The 27,062-nt window shown below is 32.0% G+C and overlaps 1 protein-coding gene across 1 annotated transcript in view; it reads right to left on the bottom strand.

Moving 5' to 3' along the window:
* The window catches only part of LOC149900779 (uncharacterized), an 82,055-nt gene extending 55,617 nt beyond the window's left edge, over positions 1-26,438 (bottom strand). The window contains exon 1 of the mRNA XM_090112299.1: positions 26,311-26,438. Within this exon, the coding sequence (XP_089968425.1) occupies positions 26,311-26,312 (2 nt within the window). The 5' untranslated portion in view covers positions 26,313-26,438. The remainder of the gene's footprint in view (positions 1-26,310) is intronic.
* Between the last annotated feature and the right edge of the window lie 624 nt (positions 26,439-27,062).

Here is a 27,062-nt window from a genome sequence, read left to right as displayed (position 1 = left end):
ATTCAAAATAATCATTTTCCGGATCAAGGACGGTACCACAACGTTTACGGAATTGACCTGTATTCCTCATGTGATAAAGTTCAATATAGTGTGGCAGTAATGGATGCACGTACGGTCAATAGGTATGGGGCTTACGACGCGCGGCGCCCGCGACGCTAAACATTTTTTTATATGTATATTATATACAATATTAAAACTACAATTTTTTCTATTTACATTGATTATATTATGAATGTTAACAAAAGCTGTGAACTAGTTAACTAGAATTCTGATTACTTTGGCCCTTTAAATAGTAATAAATAACGTAAGTAATTAAAAATGTTTTTTATTGCTAAACCTTTCATTGATGAAACTATTGGAAAGAGTTTTACAAATTTGTATAACTATGTCACAGTACTAGTTTTGACTGGTTATAAGTTTTGCCTGCAACATATATACAAAAAGAAACTGTATAATTTCCTTTTTACAATTTTTCAAGATATTAATTTTATTGGCTGCAAATGACTGTTTTTATTCAGACAAACACACAATGCAATGAAGTAATAGACTTCATTTACGCTTAAAGTTTCATTCATTTATTATTATTTATAAAATATATAATAATGCATTTAATCGAAAGTTTTTGACATGTGAGAAAATACCATAATTATTTCCAATAACATGAAGTCTACAATTAGAAAGTTTAATATTTTTGTCCAAAAACATGTGTCGACGACTGTACCCCATTTTACGTTAGTATGTAGAAGTTTACATTAAAATTTAATGGTTTTCTAAGTCAAAAGTCAAGCAAAAATTGGACTGATATTGGGCACTATTTCAAGTACAATTTTTTGAGACGTAAATTATACCTATAGCTCGTTCGATATTCGCGCACTGAGGTGAGTATGCTGGGCGTAGAACCTACGCCCAGCATACTCACTGAACGAAGCCTATAACTCCGAAGTTATTCGAGCACTGTTTTTTCTTTTTGGGCACCGTTTGGCACTATTTGGGAACTATTTTTTGAAGTATGAATTATGTTTGAAGCGTATACAGATTCTCCGGACGGAGGTGAGTATGCTGGGCGAAACCTTCGTCCAGCATACTCATCGAACTATGGCTATAACTTCGCAAGTACAAGAGCACTATTTTTTTCCTTTGGGCACTATTTAGCACTATTTCAGAACAGTTTTTTGACATTCATGAAATATCAGGATTCCATGGTGAGTTGTGGTGAGTATGCTGGACGAAGGGACACCAAGTTGGAACCTACATTTGAACGCGATAATCTCTGAAACGATTTATCAAGACATTTTTCGTCATGTTTTATTATTTACTATTTATTTTGTAAGCTAAGTGTTATAAAGATGTTTCCTTTTTAATGATAAAGTATGATAATAAATATATTTATGTATAATTGTATCAGTTTGAGTCACAGTTCTCGGCAAACTGATATGTTGGTACCATTGTAATTTGTATGTTGGTATCCGGTTATATTGATATGCAATATAATCAGATCTGAGTCATTCAACATATTGAAAATCAACAAAAACCCTCTAGAGATTGGTGTAAAGGGCGACATTCTAAAATTTATCCAAACAAATTTTCGGATGCATATATTAATGCTAGTATCTAATCACTAATCACTGGTAAGTGCGGTATCATGCTATTAATATTCATAACGGTAAACTAGGAGTAAGAGGATATATAGATAAACAGACAGACATAAAGGGTGTTGTCATAATTTTATTGCTGGTCCCTATATTATAGAAATAGGATTTAATTAACCGTCAGCCTCAGCAGAGTAAAATATTGGACCGCCATAAAGCTGATAGTAGTTACGATATTTTTATAGCTCATAAATATTGTTTGCTTCAACGCTTATACTTTATTGAAGAAAAATCAATGAGTTTCTCTATGGTTACATATAAAATATAATGTCTTGGTTGGAAGGACTGGATAGTGTGTATAAAATTATAACGGTAAGGGGCGTTTTTATTTTAATTTTTATGAATGGCAGACAGAGATAGCATGCTTTTTGCAAATAAGAAAAAAAGTCAAAAACATGTGTCATCATTATCGGCGAAAAAATGTCAGTGGCACCTTAAAAGCGGCTAATTAGCCAACTTTTAAAGGGGTTTTTTGCAGAGTGCGTATAACCAAAATGCAAGTTTTTATTAAAGCGATATGAAACCTGTCATGACTCTGTCAAAGAGGACTATGTAAATACCACAGATACTTCTCGTTTGTAATTTGTTACACCTATATTTTTTTCTAAAACTATGTACCTACCTATAAATTAATATGCGTACTTACTTTTATATATGTACTATTATTATATATCTTATATATAAAATTCTCGTGTCACAATGTTAGTCTGCATACTCCTCCGAAACGGGTGGACCGATTCTCATGAAATTTTCTGTGCATATCGGGTAAGTCTGAGAATCGGCCAACATCTATTTTTCATATGTACCACGGGCGAAGCCGGGGCGGGCCGCTAGTTTATTATAATATATTGTGTACTATTTCATAAGTTGAAGAAGATCGCAAATAAACAGTAGATAGATCGTCAAAGACATAACGTTTCTTATAACTATTTTCGAAGAATTGCATAGCTGTATATATCTTTTAAAGCTTCCCGAATATATAAAAATCTAAACAGGTCCTTACATACTTCAAATTGACTTTCACCTAATTTACTATATGTATGATATTACGACATTTTGACCTTTGACTGTACTATTAACTTAAGCTATATCATGCAGCATGCTATACCCTTAACCGGGGTAACACTACCTATATTTAAGCGGTAATCGACTCTTTTACCAATAAAAAAAACCATAATAAATGAAGCTGCATTTATTTTGCTGTAACACGATCAAACGAATGCCAGATGACCGTGTGGAGCACACGTGTAGTAATGCGATACAATTGTGTTCTGTTGAATTCAATAAAAACTATTGCATTGCTATTTTTGGCATTCGCGGATTTTATAGTCCTCTGGAATGAAGTTAACACGTACAGTTTATGATTATTTGATTATCTTATATATTTACTAGCAGTTTTGTCCTGATGTACTAAATATTGACACAAAAAATGTTCTTGGTGTAAATCACCTAGATCGATTTTAACAGTCACTTTCGAGAATTATGAGGTATAAATTTTAGAAAGAATAAAATTCCGTTTTATCTAGTACAGATAATGAATACATAATTAATAATCACATATTTATCTTGATAAATTATCTTCTGGAATATTATTAAGTAAATTTTTATTCATATAAACTTTGACCATTGCTAACAATGTAAGAAATAGTCATGATGTTTCTGAATTTATAGGTACCGTTGCATTTTTAAACTGCTGCCAATTCGGAATGTCGCCACACTGTGCTTCCACCGAATAAGCCAGGTTCTTGCAATAAATAAATGTTTGTTTATTGCAAGTAAACTTCTTGTGGGTTCTTCTCTGTCTTTATAAGGCATCAAATTGTTGTATAATTTGGTGATTGAAAGTGCTTTTTAAGCTCGCGTGTTTCCAGAATATAAGGTGGTTAAGTAGGAATGTTATGTATAATCTTTGATACTTCAAATTAAGTTTAATTTCGAAGATTTGATAGAATACTGAAAGAAACCTGCTGTAAGACGTGAAAATTACGGTTTATAATCGATAATTTCGATTTATTTAAGAATATTAATTATTTTATTTAAATAACTGTACATACCCTTTAACTATGCCAAGGACTTCTATAATAATTGTTAATGATACCAAACGAAATTAGCATTATGATAATAGTTTCTAGTTTCAATGTGAATAAATTTAGTCTGTAGTTTGTTGAGAAAAATCTATTAAAAAATGTGTTTTTGTTTTATGTGGTCTATTTAAAATAAATAAAATGGTTTTTCGTGATTTTTGTGTTTTAATTTTCTTAATAAATGACTTGTTAAATATAGAACCCAGTAGGAATACGGTGTTCTATTGTACATATATACATATATAGGTACAGTTTTCAACAAATTCTTGAAATCAACATTGAAAAATTTTACGTAGACGTTTGTATAACTTCAGACTATTTACATATGTGTTTTAATAATTTTCACAATAAGTACGAGTGCAGCCGCATAGTAGTATTAACGAAGAGTTCAACATATAGTCATCAGGTAATAATATAAAAGAGACCATGTGTGTGAAATGATTAATGATAATGTGATTATAATTACATGTAAACATCACGCATGAGAATATAATTAATAACATTTCTTTCGTATCATCGTATTCAATTAACTCTATAAAAACAGACATTATTAGTTTCACTTTACGTTCATTTGCATTATTATTCCATTATAGGAAGTTATTTCAATAATGCCAATTTGTTTTTATTATGAGAATATTGTTTTATCAATTTTTATGGCAAATACTTTTTGCTGATTAAGAACTATCAACTAGGTACCTAATCTATTTCAAATTTTATGAACTTGTTCAATAAAGGCTACGAAATTAAAAATTATATTTCATTTTGAGGAATAGAATTGAACTGCAAAGAAATTTTTACATTGTCATGGAAAGAAGAATCTATCTCTAAAAAATGAATCCCTATTTCCCTTGGTCACGGCATCACGCGTGAGCGGGTGGACCGATTTCGATAATTCTTCTTTTATAATATTCCTTGAAGTACGAGGATGGTTCTTATGGAAAGAAAACGTAAACATGTACCACGGGTGAAGCCGGGGCGGATCGCTAGTATTTTATATTACCTATAGCATCTATTCACAAAGTCGTTACTTTTTATGAATATATCGGTAAAAAGTATTTTACACTGTGTCAAATTTTAACTGCAATAGCCTTTACGTATTAATAATATTTATATTTCACGGTCGATATAGTTATTCGCAAATTGCTCAACACAGCATGAGCAATCATCGCACTCGCTCGAGCGTCCTACAGTTGCATTATGTTTGCATTACATCGCTTCCTACATACGAAATTTGTGCAAGTTTTGTTTTCACAAGCTAATATGAAGAGCAATGTAATGTAAAATTCAATATTATTGTTTCCACTGCTGATTGATTGACATGGTGTTGAAAGCAAAACTATTCTAATTCGGTTAACCCGTGAGAATTAAATTTGTATTGATTCAGATTCCACAATTAATCGATTTTATAGGAAAGGTTTTATATTAAACATAATACACGTGTACGATTTTTATATTAGATATTTTATGCGGTATTAAAAGAGAGATTAGAAATGGCTGAATTACTAGAATTTATATTGATAGGTCTTTATTACGGTTGCGACGCCATTATAAGAGATGTATTTTAATTTCTTTTCTACGGCCCAACTATTTTCCCATTATCACTTATAATACCACAAGAGCTTCAAAATTATCGGGTATTTTCCGATAGGTTCGTTGCAAACAAATGAAGGAGTCAAGTTTTTAGTCAAGGTTAAAAAATGACGAGCGCGAAGCGCGAGTGATTTTTCCTGAAAAACTTGACGACTTTATTTGTTTGCAGGGAACCTTGAGGGAAATGCCAGATAATTTTGAAGCTCGTGTGGTATTCGGGAGATTATTTTTCCGTCCCAAATGTCGGCCAATAATTTCACAATTGAATTGAACCTGTCAGTTTGACGTCAACGACCAGAGAAAATTTTCAAAAAATTATCAGTATAATACCATGTAGGTTGTACCACGTGACGTCGAATGGAGCATTTCTATTGGTCGATATTTGGGTCGGAAAAATAATCTCTGATATTGCTCAGTAATTTTTATACATTATTTCTTTGTGAGTTGATTCCAAGAAGTCGAGCTTCTAGCTAATTTAATTAAGATGTCAGAACATCTGTCTCATTCTATCATTCTAGATTCCGAGTGTTAGAAAAAGACAGAGCTATGAGAAATTATGTGGACCCTTTAGCTTTGAATAATAGGCCTTTAGTATGTAAGAAAAACAAAGTTGGCCGGTTTTTGCTATGCATTCTTGTATGCTTTTATGTGCGACAATCATTATATGTATCTCACTCCAGACACTTGTTTAAATTATGGGCATTAAACCTTTTTGCATTTATTAATGTGTAGGTAGATTAATGAGTGAGTAACTAGTGTTTTAAGGTACTATGAATGCATATGAATGTGTGAGAATACCCTATAAAAAGGTCCAATAATAACATGAGGCGATTTTTTATTTTCTATTTGGATCGGAAGTTTTTGCTTTTTATTATTTCCAAAATAAATACTTGCATAACTGAATGATATTGCAAAATAGTATATAACGATTAATTCCCGCCTCATTGTTATTCTTAAATTAAAAAAAAAAAATTCTTGTGAAAATATTTGCTGCAATTATCCAAATACATACCTATAAGAATTTATTTGGAATTAAGAATTTCTATTCTGTTGACATTATACAGCGTAATTTAATTCATAATTAAAAAATATCTATTGTATGTAAATGATGGCAATATTACTTTTAGTTTTTCTGTCGACCCTTTGCTGGATTGTCGTGCGATTTTATTAATTTGTACAGATAACAAGCACTAATTAAAATATGTATGTAATACATACATATACACTTACATTTTCTATATTAACTATATATTATATATTATTATACTATAGGTATAATGTGTACACTGTACATACAATGCCGTAATTACTTACGATAACTGAATACTGAAGTATTAATTTGAACTGAAGACAAACTTTATACACAGTAGGTACCTAGAGGATTGAAGAATATAAACAGAAAACTTAACGTGACTGAAGAAATAACACAAATAAATGGTAGGTACCAATTGTGCCATATACCACGGAAAATTTGTCTTTAAATTGACTGCACACAAATAATGTCTTTATTGCCCACTTGGAAACAAATACTAAACTAAAGAGCCTTCTGCGTAAAAACAAATTGGACTATAAATATAAAAGCTCCCTGCAGCGTAGTTGCTTCGAGTAACTCCCGAAAACTGCTAGTTTAGCGGAGGGTTAATGGCCTATAACTCATGGACTTATTGGCATACTTATATTTCCTAATTTTCCGACATTTTACGCACTTTACGAGAATCGAATTCGCATTGACTTGAATGGGACATAAACACCGCTTTTTATCGAGAAGCACTTTTCCTGTCGTTTTTTGCTCGCCTTTCTAATATCCACAGGCATTTTAAATTGCGTGTATTTATTCTTTATATTATCGTTATAACTTTTTGCCGTAATTTTCATAATCAATATATTATGTAGATGTTAATACGTATCTGTAGTCGGTACACATGTTAAATAGACCATAATATAACGCATTTTATTTATTTTATTTGATTATAGTTATGTTAAGGATAATAACGTTTTCTTAGTAGATGTGATTGAATAATACCTTCGTGATCTTAATAATGTTCTTCTTCTTTAATGTATATTTTATTTTATTATGTATTTGTTACACTTAAGCTTAACACCTACACAAAATAGGTTAAAAAAATATGATGTCGGTTTCTACACATTTAACAATCAAAATAAAAAAGACGTGTGGCACTCGGGGACTGCCGCGGTAAAGCTATTGCATAGCATGCCTTCAAGCCACACCTCCGAGCCCGTCAGAGTGGGGAGCGTGAGGTTTTTTTTGTTACGGAATTTCTCGATTCGGTCCTCGCGCTAGAAGCTATGCAAAAGCTTAAAATTTCAATTTAACTAGGAACGTGATAATTTTAATTTTATGATTAAAATTTAAATTTGATTTAATTAAATTTTGGTGGTTGAGCAATTTTCAATTGGGTCATGCTTATACCTACGGGAAAGTAGGTCCTTCATAAAAATAGTGTTAAGTGGTAGGTAACAATTAAAAAATTGTTCCTATGTAAATGTATTGCCCCAGATTTTATCTCGAAAATCGTTGACATATTTCGGTTTTTTTTGTAGTACAATTAGTAGTGTTGTAATGTCACCTTGATAAGTGTACGTCTGTACTCTGTATTAAAGTGGATTAAAATCGAGCCCAACAATGAGTCGGTTGGGAACGTTGTTTAATAACATTGTATCGTAGACATATTGTCTTTGCAATCTTTATTTCTTCAAATAAAAAAAAAAGACGTGTGGCACTCGGGGACTGCCGCGGTAAAGCTATTGCATGCTATGCTATGCCTTCAAGCCACACCTCCGCGCCCGTCGGAGTGGGGGGCGTGAGGTTTTTCGTTACTAAATTTCTGGATTCGGTCCCCGCGCTCAAGGCCCGCGATAGAAGCTATGCAATAGCTTAAAAAAAACTTAAAAAAAGATATAAAGTATAATAATAATATTAAATGCTAATTGCTAAGTTGTCTTTAATCCGACCTTATTACCTATAAATTTCGCATACATAACACCTACAATTCGATTAGTAGAACACGATACTGACCTACTGTTCTGACCTCCATTGTCATAATGTTGACTTAACACTTAACCATTCAAGGCGAGTATATTTTTAGATATTTCGCGTGTTTGGTTCATTTAATAACGCTGATTAATGCACTTTGTGAATGTTTGCATTTATAAAATAAATTTTGTTCAATTCAACGAAAATAAAATGGAAGTTTCAATTTTTTGCGACCTTTTTTTCTGTGTCATATTTGGGGTTAAGGCAGTCTTCCTGTCACCTAAAAAATGTTAGCTTACTTGTAAAGATAAACATAAATAAGCAACCGCGTGTGCGCACAGCCTTTTAAAATGGCGGCACACGTTTTCGTTTAATTATTTTTTATACTCTTATACCTAGATGAGTTTAACCACACATATAATTTTAATAAGCCTCATTTTATATATTGATATGTTTCATAATAAAATATAATATATTAGAAGGTAAGGATGTAGTCATCAAACTGCAATGTATTAACATAAACAACTCGCTATATGCATTTATTCTCAACAACTCAAGGTTTTCTTTCATTTATTATGCCCAGTATGTTTTTAAGTACTTTATTTCAATGTATCACACATACCTATTATGTGTTATGTTATAGTAATTTATGTTTTAATTATAGGCAGTTTAGTTTGCATTTACCGTGCAGTTTAACAAAAAGGGTTACCGACTCATTGAAAAGCAAATAATTATTTTAATCTTAGGATCTCGCGGAATTTGCTACCCACACGCTATATTAGCGTGGGAATACGAGAATATACGCTAATATATAATTTTTATGAATAACATATAAATAGAATATGGATTTTTAATTTTAACACATTAGTAGTGGACACACAACACTATTGACAGCCTGGTGGAGCAATGATTAATGACTCTAATTTATGACGATTAACTACACTATCGACTGAATAAACATTATATAGGCTACGCAAGAAAAGATATGAAAATAATTTTGGAAAAATCCGTTCTATTACCTACAAAATTCATCGAAAGAAAACTTTTCATGATTTACCGATAACAAAGAAAATATGCACTCTGCACAAAATTTACAGTTAAACAAAGAAAACACTTCAGAAATGAAAAATCCCGTTTTAGCAAGGTGGTTAAAAATAATATCAATATATTTAGGTACTTTAGGGCGTTGTCTGCTACACGAGACCACTTGTCATAGTTTAAACGCCATCATTAATTCTGATTGACCCATTAATCTCAATCTATCATGTTTGGTAGTTGTTCTATCGAGTACTATTGTGATATTTTAGAATTCATTATGAGTTCTAAAAACTATAGGTAGGTAATACAGAAGATCGCGATGTCATTGCCTTGGGAAATTGCCTACTTATACATGATTTCTTATATCCTTTTTAGTACTTACTTACGAGAATGCAATATTCCTTATCAAAAAATCTTAAAAAAATGTCAATTCTGGCTATTAAAATCCCCTTAGGGCGCGTCCACATAGACCGAGTTGCTTCGCGAGGCTGTTCGCTGTGTGGATTCGCCTTACAATTTATGTTTAAATATTACAATATATAATCCATACCACCAAGAAAGCCTATATCACAAAGATGCGAATCATTCCATTAAACCCAGAATAATAAACCTAAATACCTTGAATAAATGAAACCCATAAGGCTATAAAAGCATATATGACACATATAATTAATGGCAGGGAATAATGAATACGCCAGAACCACAAGTCAATAACAAGCCTCATAAATTCATACTTGACAAATGGAGCGGTGTGAATATTGGCTTCGATAATTTTGATTTATTATCTGGCTTCCTATTGATTCTGAGTTTCAAGATGTGTTTTATCAAGGATTCATGAACTTCTAGTGAACCTAATCTTACACAGTCGTTAAAATTTATACGACGGAAAATAAGATTAATAAGAAACTCGGCTGTGTCATGTGTAGATGTATTCTGAATATACGTGCCATAAAATAATAAAATAATCGGTAAACTCTGTTCCAAATTAAAAAAGTGTGAAGTTCCGTGGCCTCGATTGGGGTATGGAGCAGATGCATTATCAATTATGCATACATATTCTGTTTCACTGATCGATTTTCTTTAGGCCCATGTAGCTGATCAGCTTTCTGTGTCCTGCCAGACTGCCTTAAAGTAGGTACATGTATTTCAAAGTGTTGATTTTTATTATTGGCAGAGAATGATAAACATTTAATTTTATATTTTTTGCTTGCAAAGTTTAAGATAAAAATAATATTCACGATTAAATAAAATATTTATCTCTGACATACCATTATATGTCCATTTAGACATTAAAATATTAAATCTATTTTAAGCATAAATTATTGTTTTTGCCAGCAGTAAAGTTACAATTTTATAGTTGACGCTTATTCTTAGGAACATTTTAATATTTATATATTTAACTTCGCTTCGCCCGACATCGCCGTCTGCGGTTAATTTAGACATTAACTAATTGGTTTTATATTTTATTTTTATACAATAATTTTTATTATCAAGATTAATTTTTCTGGACATACGTCCAATGTATATGTTACCGGCCAAACCCGATTTCAGGACAAACTAGTTTTGCCTAGGCTAAACTAGTTCGTCCTATACACGATCGGATGAACTGGTATAGCCTAGGCCAAACTAGTTCATCCTAAGACCAATAGGATAAATCAGTTCAGGCTAGGCCATTTTTTTTTTGCGCGTCGACGGAGCCCCGCTTCGCGGGGCTCCTATTTCTGTGTAGACCATTTATTTTATTGAGCTGTAAAATTTGAATAAATGCAAAAAAATATTTACCATACCATAGCGATGATACGAACAGCGCTTTATGTGTCCAATGTAGGTAACATTCAGGAAGTTATATGATTTAGCTACAAAAAAAATGAAAAATATATATTTATGAAAAGAGGGAAACCGAAAATGAATTAATTATTATTTTTGTTAATTCTTTATACTTTTTACCGTATAACAGTAGGTATAAGATGGAAAAGATAACATAATTTTATGTACAAAAACCCAAATTATGATTTACCTCATCTTTAAAAGCCAAAAATGAATATTATGAAATGCAATAAAAACTTTTACGTCAATTATATGAGGCTAATTAAGAAAACTGGTTAAGCTATAACACAGCTTAAGCTGGTTTGAATCTATGTATTTAATATGAACTCAAAATTTATATACTTTAGCACTGTTTATATAAGGTAAAGGAATCTAGGTAGGCATTAACGCTATATTATTTTTAATAAGTTTAATATATTTAATCCAATAAAGTACTTTGTTGCAATAAAGATTTATTACATTGCCGTATAAGTATATAACATAAGCCGTGTAAATTATAATCGTATCGAATAAAAATTAATTACCACTGCCCCCCTAGACAAGTGGCTTTCTATTAGCGTAAAGTTCAATAGAATAGATTATGAATGTATGAGATTGACGTTTTATTACGACGACGACGACGATTGATTACGTCAATCTCATACATTCATAATCTATTCTATTGAACTTTACGCTAATAGAAAGCCACTTGTCTAGGGGGGCTGGTTACGTTCTTAGGTAAACGGAAATATAAATCAACACTTAACTACATTCCAGATAAACAATTGATGGAATTATTGGTGTAATTATTACCTATGTTGTAATTAAAAGTAAGCCATGTAATGATGATTGACAAGTGATGAATATTGATATAAAGTCGGGTCCACACAGACCGATGTGCTTGGCGCGGTAAAGACTTCGCAAGGCTGCTTACTCTGTGTGGACCTGCTTTACGGTTGAAATAACTACAAAAACACGTTCACAGCAAGGCTAAGAGATCTACATATGTAAGTAACAGCTTGATATACCCAAATGGAAGCAGAGAGAAGTACAAATAAATGATTGTTATACTTAGGTATCATGGAGTGACACTATATTATTTGCTAGTTGCTACAAGGGTATCTCTATAAGAGGCCCCACTTTCAACAATATATTTGACATCATAACCACGATATAATATGGTACAAATTAACAACTGAGGATGACTATTTAAATTTATAAACATTTCGCGGAAATTAAATTGATCGTCAAAATATAAATTGTTTGTACAGCCTTACAAGGTTGGTTCATTCAGTGATAAGGTAAAATATAATATGTAACAACATAATCTTCAATGTAGTGGAACCACTATAATGAGGTTATTAACTCAAAGGGCTCGGCTTAATAATAATTCCTGTACATTGAATACGTTGTCTTAATGTTTAAAACATGATGCCTCCGGGCGTTGTGAGATTGTGACACACATTCGTCTGGGATCTGGGTAGGTTGAGATAAGGTTTTTTTTTGCAACTGGTATTAAAACATACATACACCATTTTTTAATTAGATACATTTTACACGACTGTTTTTCTGGTCCATTTTTTTAAAGTAAGATGGAAGAAAGAGAGATAAGTATTAAAAAGAAAGAGGAAAAGTTTAATAAAATTATTAGAGTAAATATTTTATGGTAAAATTATAAGGAGCGTAGCCCGTAGGTTATTATTGTCATTTGTCATTGCGGTTATGGCCTGTGACTAACAATTAACTACCAGGAAACAAGCCGATTATATTAATTTGATGCCTATTATGGAAACCAGCTTAAACTAAGCTATTTTAAACCCTAATTCGAAAGTGTTACAGTACATTTCAAATTACATGTATTTAGATACAGATTGGTATTGAGTACCTTTTATCGTCGTAATAAATCAAGATGGTTTTTAAATAATTTACATGTTTTGATACTTTAATGGCGGCAAAATGTCAGAGATAGATTGTTTTATCTCGAAGTTATTTAAAATCGATTAAAATATTAATTGTATTTCAAATTTTGCGAACGAAATTTAAAGAGCATCATAAATATTTTAAGAATGATTATGTTGTATATATGTCGTGGTCATATCGTAATGTCGATGACCAAATCGTGAAACGTTGACGATTTAACGATCTGATCAAACTATGTTGGCCATTTCATGAAATGAGCAAATCTACGATATAGCCACGACGTATACATATAGTTGTAACTATGTCCTACTATATCCTACTAATATTATAAATGCGAAAGTTTGTGAGGATGTGTATGCGTTTGTTACTCTTTCACGCAAATACTACTGAACCGATTACAATGTAATTTAGCACACATATAGAGGATAACTTGGATTAACACATAGGTATAGGTTTTATCCCGGAAATCTCACGGGAACGGAACTATGCTGGTTTTTCTTTGAAAACGCGGGCGAAGCCGCGGGCGGAAAGCTAGTTAAATGTTATGTTAAGACAATTTTTTTTATAACTTTGAAGCAGTACAATATAAAAATAAATTAATGATCTCATATTTTGCGGTGCTTTATAAAATATTTATTATTCACATTAAAATAGGTATTCATAATATGTAACATAATTAACTAATTACCTGTCAAATATCTTGTACTTATAGTAGATTGTTAACTACCTACTTGTTAATAGTATTTATTATTTAGTCATCATGATTCATGACAGACAGGGCTGTCAAATTTACCGCCAAAACGTATGTCAAAGGTTAAACTACAGGCCAAGGGTTAATTATATAATACCTATAATTTTTTATGGATTATGTGATGTGATTTCATTATTCTCAGAAATGGACAAATATTCCCAAAAAAAAAAAAACAGTTAAATACATGTGAAATGTGAATCTAAAACTCGAATCTACAAAGCTTCAAATAATTAATAATTATACGAGTCCCGATACGAAATTTTTAGTATTGTAATTTAATATTGGATTACGTATGACTTCATACCCTGACGAGATTGTCTATTTTTATTTATAGTCTGTGCCAGTGGCCATGTGGTTCTTACATTTTTTGTTATACCTTTTTGCACGCCTCATATAAGCGAAGCGTTGAGGTGGGTACTACTGTCACTTCGCGCAAAACATCTGATTTTTCAAACTTAAAATGTCTTTATGTATCATACATTGCACTTGTAAGATAATACATACACACACATATTAAGAAAAAACACTATTTTTAACATTCATGATATTTTTAATGTCAATTTTGTTATTTAAACTAGTTAAAAAACAGTTTAAAAAAGTTCTGTCTTGGACGTCCGTGTGTCGGACGGATGTGCGGAGGATTTTCTTGTTAACACGATAGCGACCGAAATACTTTATCTACTAATCGAGTCTTTTTTTTTCTATGTGGTTTTATTGTTATTAAATAAACAAAAATAATAATTATTAAAAAAAAATTATGAGGCGTGCACTTTTTGATTTTCCAAACTATTTAAGTTTAGAATCTAGCGCTTAGGAAGTTGAATACGTTTTAATATTAGACTTATTAGTACGAATTTCACCGGATTTTAACAAAAATAATATCCATAACGCAGTTTGAAATTTGGTGCTTTTTCTGAATTATTTTTTTAATTTAAGGCCGATTATTTAATTTAATACGTTTGTATACCTACTTACGCGACAAATAAACGCCTGCCTATTGTATTGTAAGTAATTGTATATATATTTTGCGTTGTAGACACTAGAGATAATCGCCATGTTATCTAAGGTATTTTAACTGCTAGCTGATATAATAATTACTTCTTTTACAATGTACCAAGCTACAATGCTGGTATTTTTTTATTATCACTTACCTACATATTACAAATAATCATGTTATTTCACACAATAATTGAGATTATTACAATATATATAATAATTAACTTATAATCCACTGAAAAGAGATTTTAAATACATAGATATATCTAACACGGTTTAATATACATTATACCTACAATATAAATGGGAACTAACTGAATAATGCACTGAATGACATAAAATCCCTCTTTAAAGTGGAAAACGTACATAACCTATACATATTACGAAAATAACATAAGACAAATTAATAATTTATAGAGAAAAGTAAAAAATCATTAAGAATCTAAGAAGAAAAACGGTTATACTTATAACTAGAGTTAATTTTCGGTTTAAAAAGGGAATTCTACCCGATTCAGGCCTTAAGGACGCTGTCACAAATCTGCGTTACTCAAATTTAGGTATCTAACGACGTAACTTTGTTCGCGGCAATATCACGCTCACGTAAACATAGCGCATTCCATTTTATAGACCATCTTCATACTTGATATTATTTTTAATTTTTGATATAATGTATTTTTATTTAAATTGATTCCAGAAGATTACTAGGAACTTTAAAAATTCATTTTGTTACTTTTATTAGTAGGTACGATCCTAATAAGTATGTTAGTATATTCAAACAACTTAAAAAAGTGTGACTATTTTACATCATTATTTCATTGAATAATAATCTATGAAATGTAGAATTATTATCATACATATGATGTTACCGGCACTGTATTAAATCCGGCATTGTATACAATTCTTAGTAAATGTATGTTATTCCGAAAAATAGTCGGAATGAAATAAATTATAGGTATTCGTCACATAACACATTACCTAGGATACTCTTAAATCTGAACTTTTCCTACGTAGCAAACACATTTGCAAGTGTGGGTAGTTTTTGGGGTAGCTATTAACCAATATGAGGTCAAAACTAAAATCCAAGATGGCGCCGACGAAAATTTTACATCTTTTCGTCATGGGTGTCATTTTCAAGGTTTTGGAGTAGCTCTTAACAAATATGAGGTCAAAACTAAAATCCAAGATGGCGCCGACGAAAATTTGACTTTTTTCGTGATGGGTGTCATTTTCATGGTTTTTGGGGTAGCTATTAACGAATATGAGGTTAAAACCAAAATCCAAGATGGCGCCGACGAAAATTTGACTTTTTTCGTGATAGGTGTCATTTTCATGGTTTTTGGGGTAGCTATTAACGAATATGAGGTTAAAACCAAAATCCAAGATGGCGCCGACGAAAATTTGACATCTTTTCGTCATAGGTGTAATTTTCTTAATAATAAAGAAGTAAACTAAAATAAAATAACAGATTTTCGTCGGCGCCATCTTGGATTTTATTTTTGACCTCATATTGGTTAATAGCTACCCCAAAAACCATGAAAATGACACCCATGACGAAAAGATGTAAAATTTTCGTCGGCGCCATCTTGGATTTTATTTTTGACCTCATATTGGTTAATAGCTACCCCAAAAACCATGAAAATGACACCCATGACGAAAAGATGTCAAATTTTCACCGGCGCCATCTTGGATTTTAGTTCTGACCTCATATTGCGTAATATCCACCCCAAAAATCATGAAAATGACACCCATCACGGAAAGATGTAAAATTTTCGTCGGCGCCATCTTGGATTTTATTTTTGACCTCATATTCGTTAATAGCTACCCCAAAAACCATGAAAATGACACCCATGACGAAAAGATGTAAAATTTTCGTCGGCGCCATCTTGGATTTTAGTTTTGACCTCATATTAGTTAATAGCTACCCCAAAAACCATGAAAATGACACCCATGACGAAAAGATGTCAAATTTTCACCGGCGCCATCTTGGATTTTAGTTCTGACCTCATATTGCGTAATATCCACCCCAAAAACCATGAAAATGACACCCATCACGGAAAGATGTAAAATTTTCGTCGGCGCCATCTTGGATTTTATTTTTGACCTCATATTGGTTAATAGCTACCCCAAAAACCATGAAAATGACACCCATGACGAAAAGATGTAAAATTTTCGTCGGCGCCATCTTGGATTTTAGTTTTGACCTCATATTAGTTAATAGCTACCCCAAAAACCATGAAAATGACACCCATGATGAAAAGATGTAAAATTTTCGTCGGCGCCATCTTGGATTTCATTTTTGACCTCATATTGGTTAATAGCTACCCCAAAAACCATGAAAATGACACCCATGACGAAAAGATGGCAAATTTTCGTCGGCGCCATTTTGGATTTAAGTTTTGTCAAATTGCTTTACCCCACCAATCCGTTCAACAACCCATAAAAAAAGAGGATCTCAGTCAACATAATTTTTAAAACATAATTTTAAATTACAAATAACTGGAATATGAAACTTATACAGTTTACTCTTATAAAGTATCAAATATTTCAAATCACGAAAACGACAGTATACGCACAATAATCTTTTTCTAATTCGTTTTTATTTTTGGGACGAGGAGCGATACACCCGTCCTTCCAAGAGCGCTTCTGAGCGCGGTCTGACGACCCGCGAGAGCAAAATGTATGAAGAAATCGACAAGTATTTTTAATTTAGCTTATAATTGAAATAAAATTTAGATTTAGATACAAAAAAATTATCACAATCTATAAAGGACTATATATCCCTCAATAATTTATAGGTAAGAAGATAGATTAGGCTTTTAATTTTCTTAAAAGTGTACCGGTTTAGACCCCATTTTTTTGCATTTTATGCGATCATTGTGCTGGGAAAATCGTATTTCAGTGACAATTTTGTATGACGTCGTACAATTTTTATAAGATGATCGTAGAACTGAATATATTATCTTTAAATTAAGATATTACTTTGTTCTCACGTGTAAGTGCTTTGAGTTAAAATTGTACCGTAAAATAGCGGTTTTTGTTAAAAAACTGTTATAGCACCCTTAACAGTATAGAAAGAAATCTCAAAGATATAAATAGAATACCTAGGTATGCTAGCTCTTAAATAAGCCACATTACCCAAAAGACCACCCGCAAAGTCACTTTCGCAGTAGGTATCAATGTCAAATTTTCCCGCGCAAACTTTTAATCCATTACTGACATTGAACTTGAGACTTACCAGCCCGTAAACGATTGAGTTCAATCACCTTGGCGAGCCCATTTTAGTTTTGCTCGAATTCGAATATAACGTGCGCGTCAATTTGTGTAGGCTTAAGTGGCTTAAAAGAATCAATTTCATAGCCGGTAAAGTCTTTGAAAACTTGTTTTTTTTTCACGCTCTTTTCATTGATTCCGCGAATTATTGAGTGTTAATGTCATAATCGCGAAGTTAGGAACGTATGAAGTATCAGTTGTAACAAACTATTTAGTAATATTTATGTTGTTACAGATAGAATTGTATAAGTAATGTTTGTTTAGATGAAGAACATCTGACTTTTTACGACGTTATAACGTTTTTAACTCTAACCATTTCTTCACCTCTTTACTGAAATAAACTGAATAGCTTTAACCGTTAATATACTAATGCCACATACTAATAATAATATACTACGTATCTAATGCGTAATATGCGTGTTAAATGAAACACATAATATCTAGGTATATCAAACAAACGGTATTGTAAATTTTTCACACGTATCGATTCTTATAAAGACAACTGAGCTGAGTGTTCTCGCAAGTTTTTTTTTTTAGTAAAATGGCACTTATTTTATGATCTATTGTTGGGTAAAAGTGGAAAATAGTGATCTGCATTCTTTAATATTTCTACAATAAAATTTTCAAAACTTATAAAATGTAATTCCACAGATATTGTGCATACCTACATAGCTGTTCTCTACAAAAAAAAAGTCTCCGAGGTTCATAAGGAGGGTTCCATAATCTATTTCGGATTTTAAAATGGGACTAAGCGACAACGACTATCTATCAAACAAAAAAAATCACATCGGTTGAAAACCCACGGAGTTATCGAATAACAAACCGAAAATACAGTCGAATTGAGATAAATAGCCTTTACTTTTGGAAAAAATCGTATGACAACCGAACACCTAGAGGTATATATACTGCAGATACATAAATTTATAAATATATGTGTCACGGTGGCTAATAAATTGTAAAGATATAATAATTAGTCACGAACTGGTGTCATGGAACTCTTCACGTGGATACTTAAATCGTTTTATTACAGAATTGCTTAGTTACGTTAACAATGTATTTTAATTAGACAGTCGATGCCATTATATACTGGAAAATTGGTTTACAAAGCAATGATGCTTGGAGGTAGGTATGCCCATTTCAAATCAACATTAAATTGGTGACAATAAAAAGTAAAAACTACAATGTAACGTCTAGTCATCATGACTAAAGAAACTATAGATTAATAGGTGTATTTTCACAGTTAAATACCTACTAGTATTTTTTATGTGGAAATTATAAAGAAACCTTTTTTATTCATGTTTTTGTAACCGATAAAAAAACCTGTTAAAATATTTAGCAATTAGCAAATAATTTTTTTTTCAATTGAACAGATTTTAAGACGTAATTAAAATATCCAATCGAAGCAAATACCAATAAAGTGCCTCACAATTCCGATGAAAATGCTCCAAGCATTGTTCATTTTTTGCACCTTTGAAAGTTAACTATGGTTTCTTTGAAGTCGTCTATCCCTTTGTAGTTAAGAATCAATATCATTATTCATTTCTTATTAGGTACCTATATTCTTCTAGGTACCTATATTCATAATTTGTTTAAACATAACATAAATAAGTTTTTTATTTGCTGTAATCAAATACACCCGAATTCGCGCAAAAAGTAATAATTTAACAGATGAAATGTATATAGTTAAAATAAAATGTTTTATAATTAACTTTAATTACAACAAAAACTGAATAGATAACATCGTTAAATAATAATGGGGTATTATTTAAATTGGGGGTTATATTCAAACAACGCCTCCGACACGGTCTTTTGAACTTTATACTAGGTATGTCTAATGTCTATACCGTATAAAATTAATGCATCACAGCATCAATCAAACTCGAACTATATTTCATAGCACTTATCTATTCCAAATAATTCAACGTCACATTAAGAACATAGCTTCTATGCAAGGATTCCCGTGGAGAAGAACAAATATACATCTCAAAGAAAATACTCCTGCAATTCTAAGTCACGACTTTCATAGTATATGACCGACAAGTCGTGAGTCGGTCTAGTATTTATGATATTGGCAGATTATACCACCAAGTGATTTGATATTAGCTATTAGTAAAATTTATTGGAAGACTTTCATAATTTATTTTGAAATAATATCCCGTATTATTTACTGAGAACTAGAACAATCGCAATATTCTAAGGAACTCGTCTGTAATTTGATAGATTATAATATTATGTACCTTGATGTAATTACGATTTTCAACTAGCCACAATCACAGAGAAGCATTCAAAATTCACATTTTATAAATACTAATAAATGAAATGTTCAAGTGCTATAATAGAGTCTTAATTCATGATTTTGGATTTATTTTTCCTTGTCATGCCGTAATCGCCACCTTTAAAATTCCATTTTTTACTTCATCACTAATTACCATAATAAATTTATCATTATTTAGTCTACGTGAAGTTTATATAAATCACGACACGACTGTTCTTGGTAAAAAGTAACTTTGTGTTGCTATATTGCAAGTAGGTATATATTATTGAAATTGGGACCGTTAGAAGCTTTCCAAGCTTGTTCCTGTTAAATGTATTGGCACTCACAATGAAACCAAAGTACGGAGGTACGGCAGATGGCAGAGTGGCTTCGAAAATGTTTAGAATGGCGTTGTTCCAATGTAATTTCTAGTTCAAACGGGTCAAATTGTGGATAACGAAATCGCAGTCTAGTACAGGACATAGTTGGCATTTTGCTTTCGATATGCTAGTTAGTTTATTGTAATGTGTTTTGGGCCTTAGCGTGCGTTTTTAAATTTTATTTGATATTCACATAAAACAATCCATCAAATAAAATTGCGTCCAATTAGAAACGAAAATTCAATATTCTACCAATATTGTTTGGCAATTCCTTTGTATGCTTGCTGGGTCTAGAAGATACCCATAGCGTGACACCCTTTTTGCAAGATGGCGGTCGCGGGACAAGAGCGAATCCGCACTCCGCATTTATCAAATAAAACTGCATACTCTGAAAAACGCAACCCACAAGGTAACCTATCAATTTCAATGGACTATATGTATAGGTATCGATACACCGTATAGTAAAATTACTGTGACATCACATTACGTCACAAACCATTAAGAACGCTGAACGAATGAAGTTCGCGTATTGTTTACAAAGTGATACACCTTGAGAATGAAACGCAGTACAGTTGAAGTATGCAGGAAACAATGCAATCAGTTGATATAATCTCACCTGTGCATTACAATTCGGAGCAGACATTTGGCATTTTGCCTCACAAATTATCTTATATAGTGTCAAATCATTTAAAGTGCGCTGCGATTAGACGAGACGAGATGAAATATTAGATTATCGTCTCATCGCATCGTTCCAATGTGCAATAATGTATGCATAAATTAATACTTTTAAGGGCCTTTATTTCTAGGAAAAAAGGAGAGCAAGAGGAAGAAAATAGAAATACATACATAAATGATTCAATTATTATTCATTTATAGAGTAAGTAATTTTTAATGTATCGTAAAAAGTTAAATACAAAAAATAATAATATTATTCATACTACAATCATATCACATAAAATGAACCGACAGAAAAATGTCTATCCAGCTTCCTGACTATCTTCTCAGAATAGGAAATACTGCTGTGTCATTGAACGTACCATCTCAATAATTTTTAGACTTCGCTATCTAGATTCTAGATATACCTCAATAAAGAATCTAATTACCTCTTACTAGATAATTCCAATATTGTAAGTTTATCTCAATTCTCAGGTATTAAATTATTTCGTAGAATTATTCCTTCAATAATTTATTTGTTTTGAATAGACACAAAGTTCAATATCGGACAGGTTTATGAATCATTACTGGATATTTATTTAGTACTTAGTCTGACTTATCTGAGCCTTATCTACAATTATTTTAATGACACTTATGTGTTGTTATACTATGAAGGCCGACAGGTAAACGAGTCACCCACATATTCTTTAAATATACAGTATATATATAAAAAAAGGCTTTAAATTTTAACGAAATAAATGTTTGCCCTTTTCCGATGTTTCAAGTTTGTAATCAACAAAGCGTCATTTCAATAAATCCAGATGAAAGGCTCAGAATCTCAGAATACCTAGTTATTGCGAATAAATACTCGTTACTCAAATTCGATGAGAATTCTAGAAGCTTCAAGATTCTATTCTATTCAGATTTTAAACTTTTGATTGGAAAAGTTTCTAAACAAACCGTTATAACTAAAGAACAAGAACAATGCAAGTTAAATTATACAAATTACTAAGAATTAAAAACTATAGACTGAACGCGTGCCGCGATTGCCGCGTTTTTGTTGTTTTTCTTTTCTTATTACTAATTCTAATACAATCAATGGTTGCTACAATGTTGCACTTAATTGTGTAGTGGTGCATTTACACATTCGTATTCAACATTCGCCCCGTCCCTCGTCAAAATATTGGTATACGATTGTCCTCACGAACATCTGACACACTTCCATTTCGTTCACACCTTCGCGTCGTCCGAAATAATGTTCAGGACAAGTGCACTGTTTACAAATATATGGGTGTTCGTTATTCGCCTCACTATTTGCACGAATGTGTAAATTCAGCATAAGATTACTGGAGATACTATTATGTTATGATAATGTGTTCCCGTTATAACCGGCTATTATGACCCATTGCTCTGATCGGTTGCAATCAAGGGCATAAAGTATTGGGATTTTTCTTACGAGATTACAAAACGGTAACCGGTAAACATTAATGTTTTGGCCTGGTTTGGTTCTTAAAAGGAATAATGGCACATTCGAATGGAGGTAAATAATTGTTAGGGTTCGTTAGTTAGGTAGGTACACAGATATGGTTTTCTGAAAACTGTATGCCTACATAGTTATTATCTTAATTTACTGTTTAGATTGGAGAATTACTGTTTGTTATGTCAACAAAATAATAAAATAGCAACGCACTTACTTAGGTATAAGCTTAAAGCTCGCTTGCCTCGTTTAAATTCGTGCAATAATAGGGTCATTGCGCCTGTTCGCGTCCACATGCCTATTCGCGTCCATTTTGCGGATATCTTTTAGAAAATTCACGAAAATAAGTATACTTTAAGTAAAATTGTAATAAGAAAAATTTCCGATAATAGCTCAATGTATAAGAGACATGCACACATATTCAAAATATGCCTGCGCACCGCCTATCCTATTTAAAAAAAATATTTAATTTTGGCTATTAAACGAGAGAGCTAAAACGAGCGGGATTTTGAGAAAAAAATAGTGCGCAGCGTCGCGTTTGACGGTAAGTATCTTATTGTTAAATGTGAATTTTTGAATATGTAACTGTTTCTTTACTTTGCTAACAAAACATGGAATAGTATGGATTATAAATCAGCTAATTTATTTTACAATTAATAGCTAAAATAAGGTGGACGCGAATTACTACACCGAATTTGTACAACTTCCATTTTGCGTCCACGGTGGGCGCAAACTATACCTATAGTGCATAACAATAGAACATATTGCGTCCACATTGTTTTTCATTACGTAGCAATGAATTGTTTGTTAAAATATGTAATTTAAAATAGATTGTACATTTTTGACTAAGACTACAAGTTGATAATTAAAATTTTCATTCAAATTAGTAAATTTTTATGCTATTTTTCTGCAGGTATTGTCTGTGGTTAAGAAAATAATATAAACTAAAAAGAAATTTAATTCATTAGAAACTAAAAAATAAGGTAGGTAGGTAATCTTAATAGATTATTATTTATTTACATAACGTAACTTTGTTTTTTGTTAATTTTTAGTTCTATTATTGATGAGAAGATAAATATAAATAAGTTTTTCCAGTTTCCTTAAAGTGAATTATATTAATAATGTTGATTTTAGGGTTCCGAACCTCAAAAGGAAAAACCGGAATCCTTGTAGGATCACTTTGATATCAGTCCGTCTGCATGTCCGTCTGCCGGTCTGTCTTTCTGTCAAGACCCTTTTTCTCAGTAACGCGTGGAGGTATAAAGCTGAAATTTATATTGAATACTCAAGTCTACGGTCCCTTGAAGCAGTGAAAAAATCAAACTTATAAGCCAAAGCAATCAAAAGATACAGCCGTTTATGCTGCAAATTTTCGCAAATTTCTACATTCGCAAGGGAATCAAAACCTACAGGGTACTTTACGTGAACACAGACACTTGAAGTTTGGTACGAAGCAACGTCTTATAGCACAAATAAGGGAAATATTGAAAAAATAATCATTTACAGTTAAAACATATGAAAAAAAACAGGTTAATACGGAACCCTCGGTGTGCGAGTCCCACTCGCATTTGGCCAGTTTTTATTAAATAACTATATTCGTAAATAAATAATTTATTAAAATCTAATTTTTATTTGCATTTATCTGATAAAATATCACCCAATACACTCTTAATTCCTTTTCTAAGCTGGTGGACGCGAACTGGTCCACGGGTGGACGCAAACTGGAATTTTTGGACGCGAACTGGGTAAAACGCCTAATTCTGCTATTTGTCTAGATAAATAAAAACCACATGATATTTCCAACACAATTCAAAGTAAATCTTAAAATAGACTATGTAATGAACACGTTACATAAATTTTGAGTTGAAATTTGTTCTGGAACATTTTTATTTTCTCCTTCAAACTTTCCAACTGCACTAAGTGGACGCGAACAGGCGCAATTACCCTACATGACAATACCTACCTAGTTAGGTATATAGACCTAATATTATGGTATAGGCAAAGCAGGTGATTGAAGACTCAGATAGGCACCTATATACTTATTAGATATATATAACTAATTATAAGTAGGCACCTATTGGTCCGTCTCCATCCACTGAACCACAAGTCCTACTATAATATTATAAATACGAAAGTTTGTGAGGAAATACTACTGAACCGATTACAATGAAATTTAGCACACATATTGAAACTTGGATCAACACATAGGATAGGTTTTATCCCGGAAATCCCACGGGAACGGGAACTATGCGAGTTTTCCTTTGAAAACGCGGGCGAAGCCGCGGGCGGAAATCTAGTAATATTATAAATGCGAAAGTTTGTAAGGATGTGTGTGTGTTTGTTACTCTTTCCCGCAAACACTACTGAACCGATTACAATGAAATTTAGCACACATATAGAGGGAAACTTGGATCAACACATAGGATAGGTTTTATCCCGGAAATCCCACGGGAACGGGAACTATGCGGGTTTTCCTTTGAAAACGCGGGCGAAGCCGCGGGCGGAAATCTAGGTACCTATAAATCATAGGTACCTACTAGATGTCATCGTCGAGATAAACTTTTCGTATTATTATTTCTGTCGTATTATTAAGCTATAATAGATATTTAAGTTAATAATAATTGTAAACAAATTACCTAGGTAGTTATTTAAAGTGGTACCTACAGTTGATTTTCAATACGCATTTGTTGTTAAAAGTAACAATACCTATACCTAGGTACATGTGAGTGTGTAGGTAGGTACTAGGTATGTTATTTATTAAAAGGTATGTTTGTGTTACTAATTCCATTGGAATAAAACAATGTCGTAGCTATATGTAAATAATGCAATATGTAGTGATTAGTGGATAACTACCTATTTGTCACCAAGATGTCCATTGTCCACATTTAGACGTGCCTTATTAAGTACCTATATTTTACATTAAAAGTCCTACCGTGCTAGTCTTGTTTCAGTTTGTAAATTGACAACGGTGGATAAATAGGTACCTAGGTACCTATATCAATTTGCTTCCGAATTTCTTAAAGTATGCGTTCCTAATAAATAATTAAATTACTGAAGTCCGATTTACCGAAGAAAGACGGGTAGGTCATCTATGTTTGTAGGTAGTTATACCAGAAATAGTTAGTTGGTTTGTTTGTTCATTTTTATACAAAGATAGCTAGGTAATTAATTTAAGAAGCTTCTAATCTATAAGTAATATAGATACAACCTTACTGCAATATTTTTGTATTTTACTGTAAACAAGTAAAACAACAACTTCCTTGAAGGTAATTTTCTGTCTCGTTACATCAGTAAATTTTTTTTTCTTGTCACGCCATTGTTTTGTTTTGGCAAAGTTTTAAAAAAAGAACGAAAACTAATTCGCAGGTAACCAGAAAATAAACAATATCAAACGGCAATCCTATTAAACAAATCAAAATATTAATTAAACAGCGTATAAAACTTACATCTTAAATGTAAACACTGATTTATATGCACTTTTCACAATGACACACCAAACATCGTAACTATTAGATGCGCTTAACAACACTACACACAACCATCACACACGGCATTCGCCGGGACACTGATTTTACCGAACTCCGAAGTACCGAACAGCGAACTACTGAAGTACTGACACTGAGTACTTACTGACTGGCGACTGCAGTACTGACGATTGAACAGTGATTTACTTGAGAAACGTACTCAGATGAGTGAGTAATTAACGATTATTAGCGTAACGTACTAATTATTTTGGATTATAGTGAGGTGCAGCGTGCAGAACAAAAGAAGACCACATAGATTTGGTGTTGCCATTTTCGAGGACATAAGATTCTAATTAGGTATAATGACTTCTAATTTTTCGGACTTCTGTCTATATTTTAAATGAGTACATACCTACATACTACTAGCAGGAATCTATAATAATTCACACCTTAAAATACTAGTGGACGCGTCCTAGGTTAGCCATTGTAATAATAATATGTCAAATGCATGGTGTGGGTTGTTTTTCCTTTTGTTAATTTTGCGGAGGTATTTTAATGCATTATGTTTTGAGCTACTTACAAAAATGAAATTTTAAGGAAATGTATATATACCTACTTATATGTATAAATGTGTAGGTACATATTATAGTGTGTGTAAATTTTGAAAGTAAACTTGCTTTTCAAACTCCTAGCTAAAATCCTGATTCCTACCTAGGTACCACAGATTATGAAAT

This window comes from Colias eurytheme, chromosome 18 (genome assembly GCF_061535395.1).
Source record: "Colias eurytheme isolate Ceu_HAF_F1 chromosome 18, ilColEury1 Martin Lab GWU primary, whole genome shotgun sequence".
NCBI lineage: Eukaryota > Metazoa > Arthropoda > Insecta > Lepidoptera > Pieridae > Colias > Colias eurytheme.
Note: the sequence above shows the minus strand (reverse complement) of the source record. Positions and strands in the feature narration are given on the sequence as shown.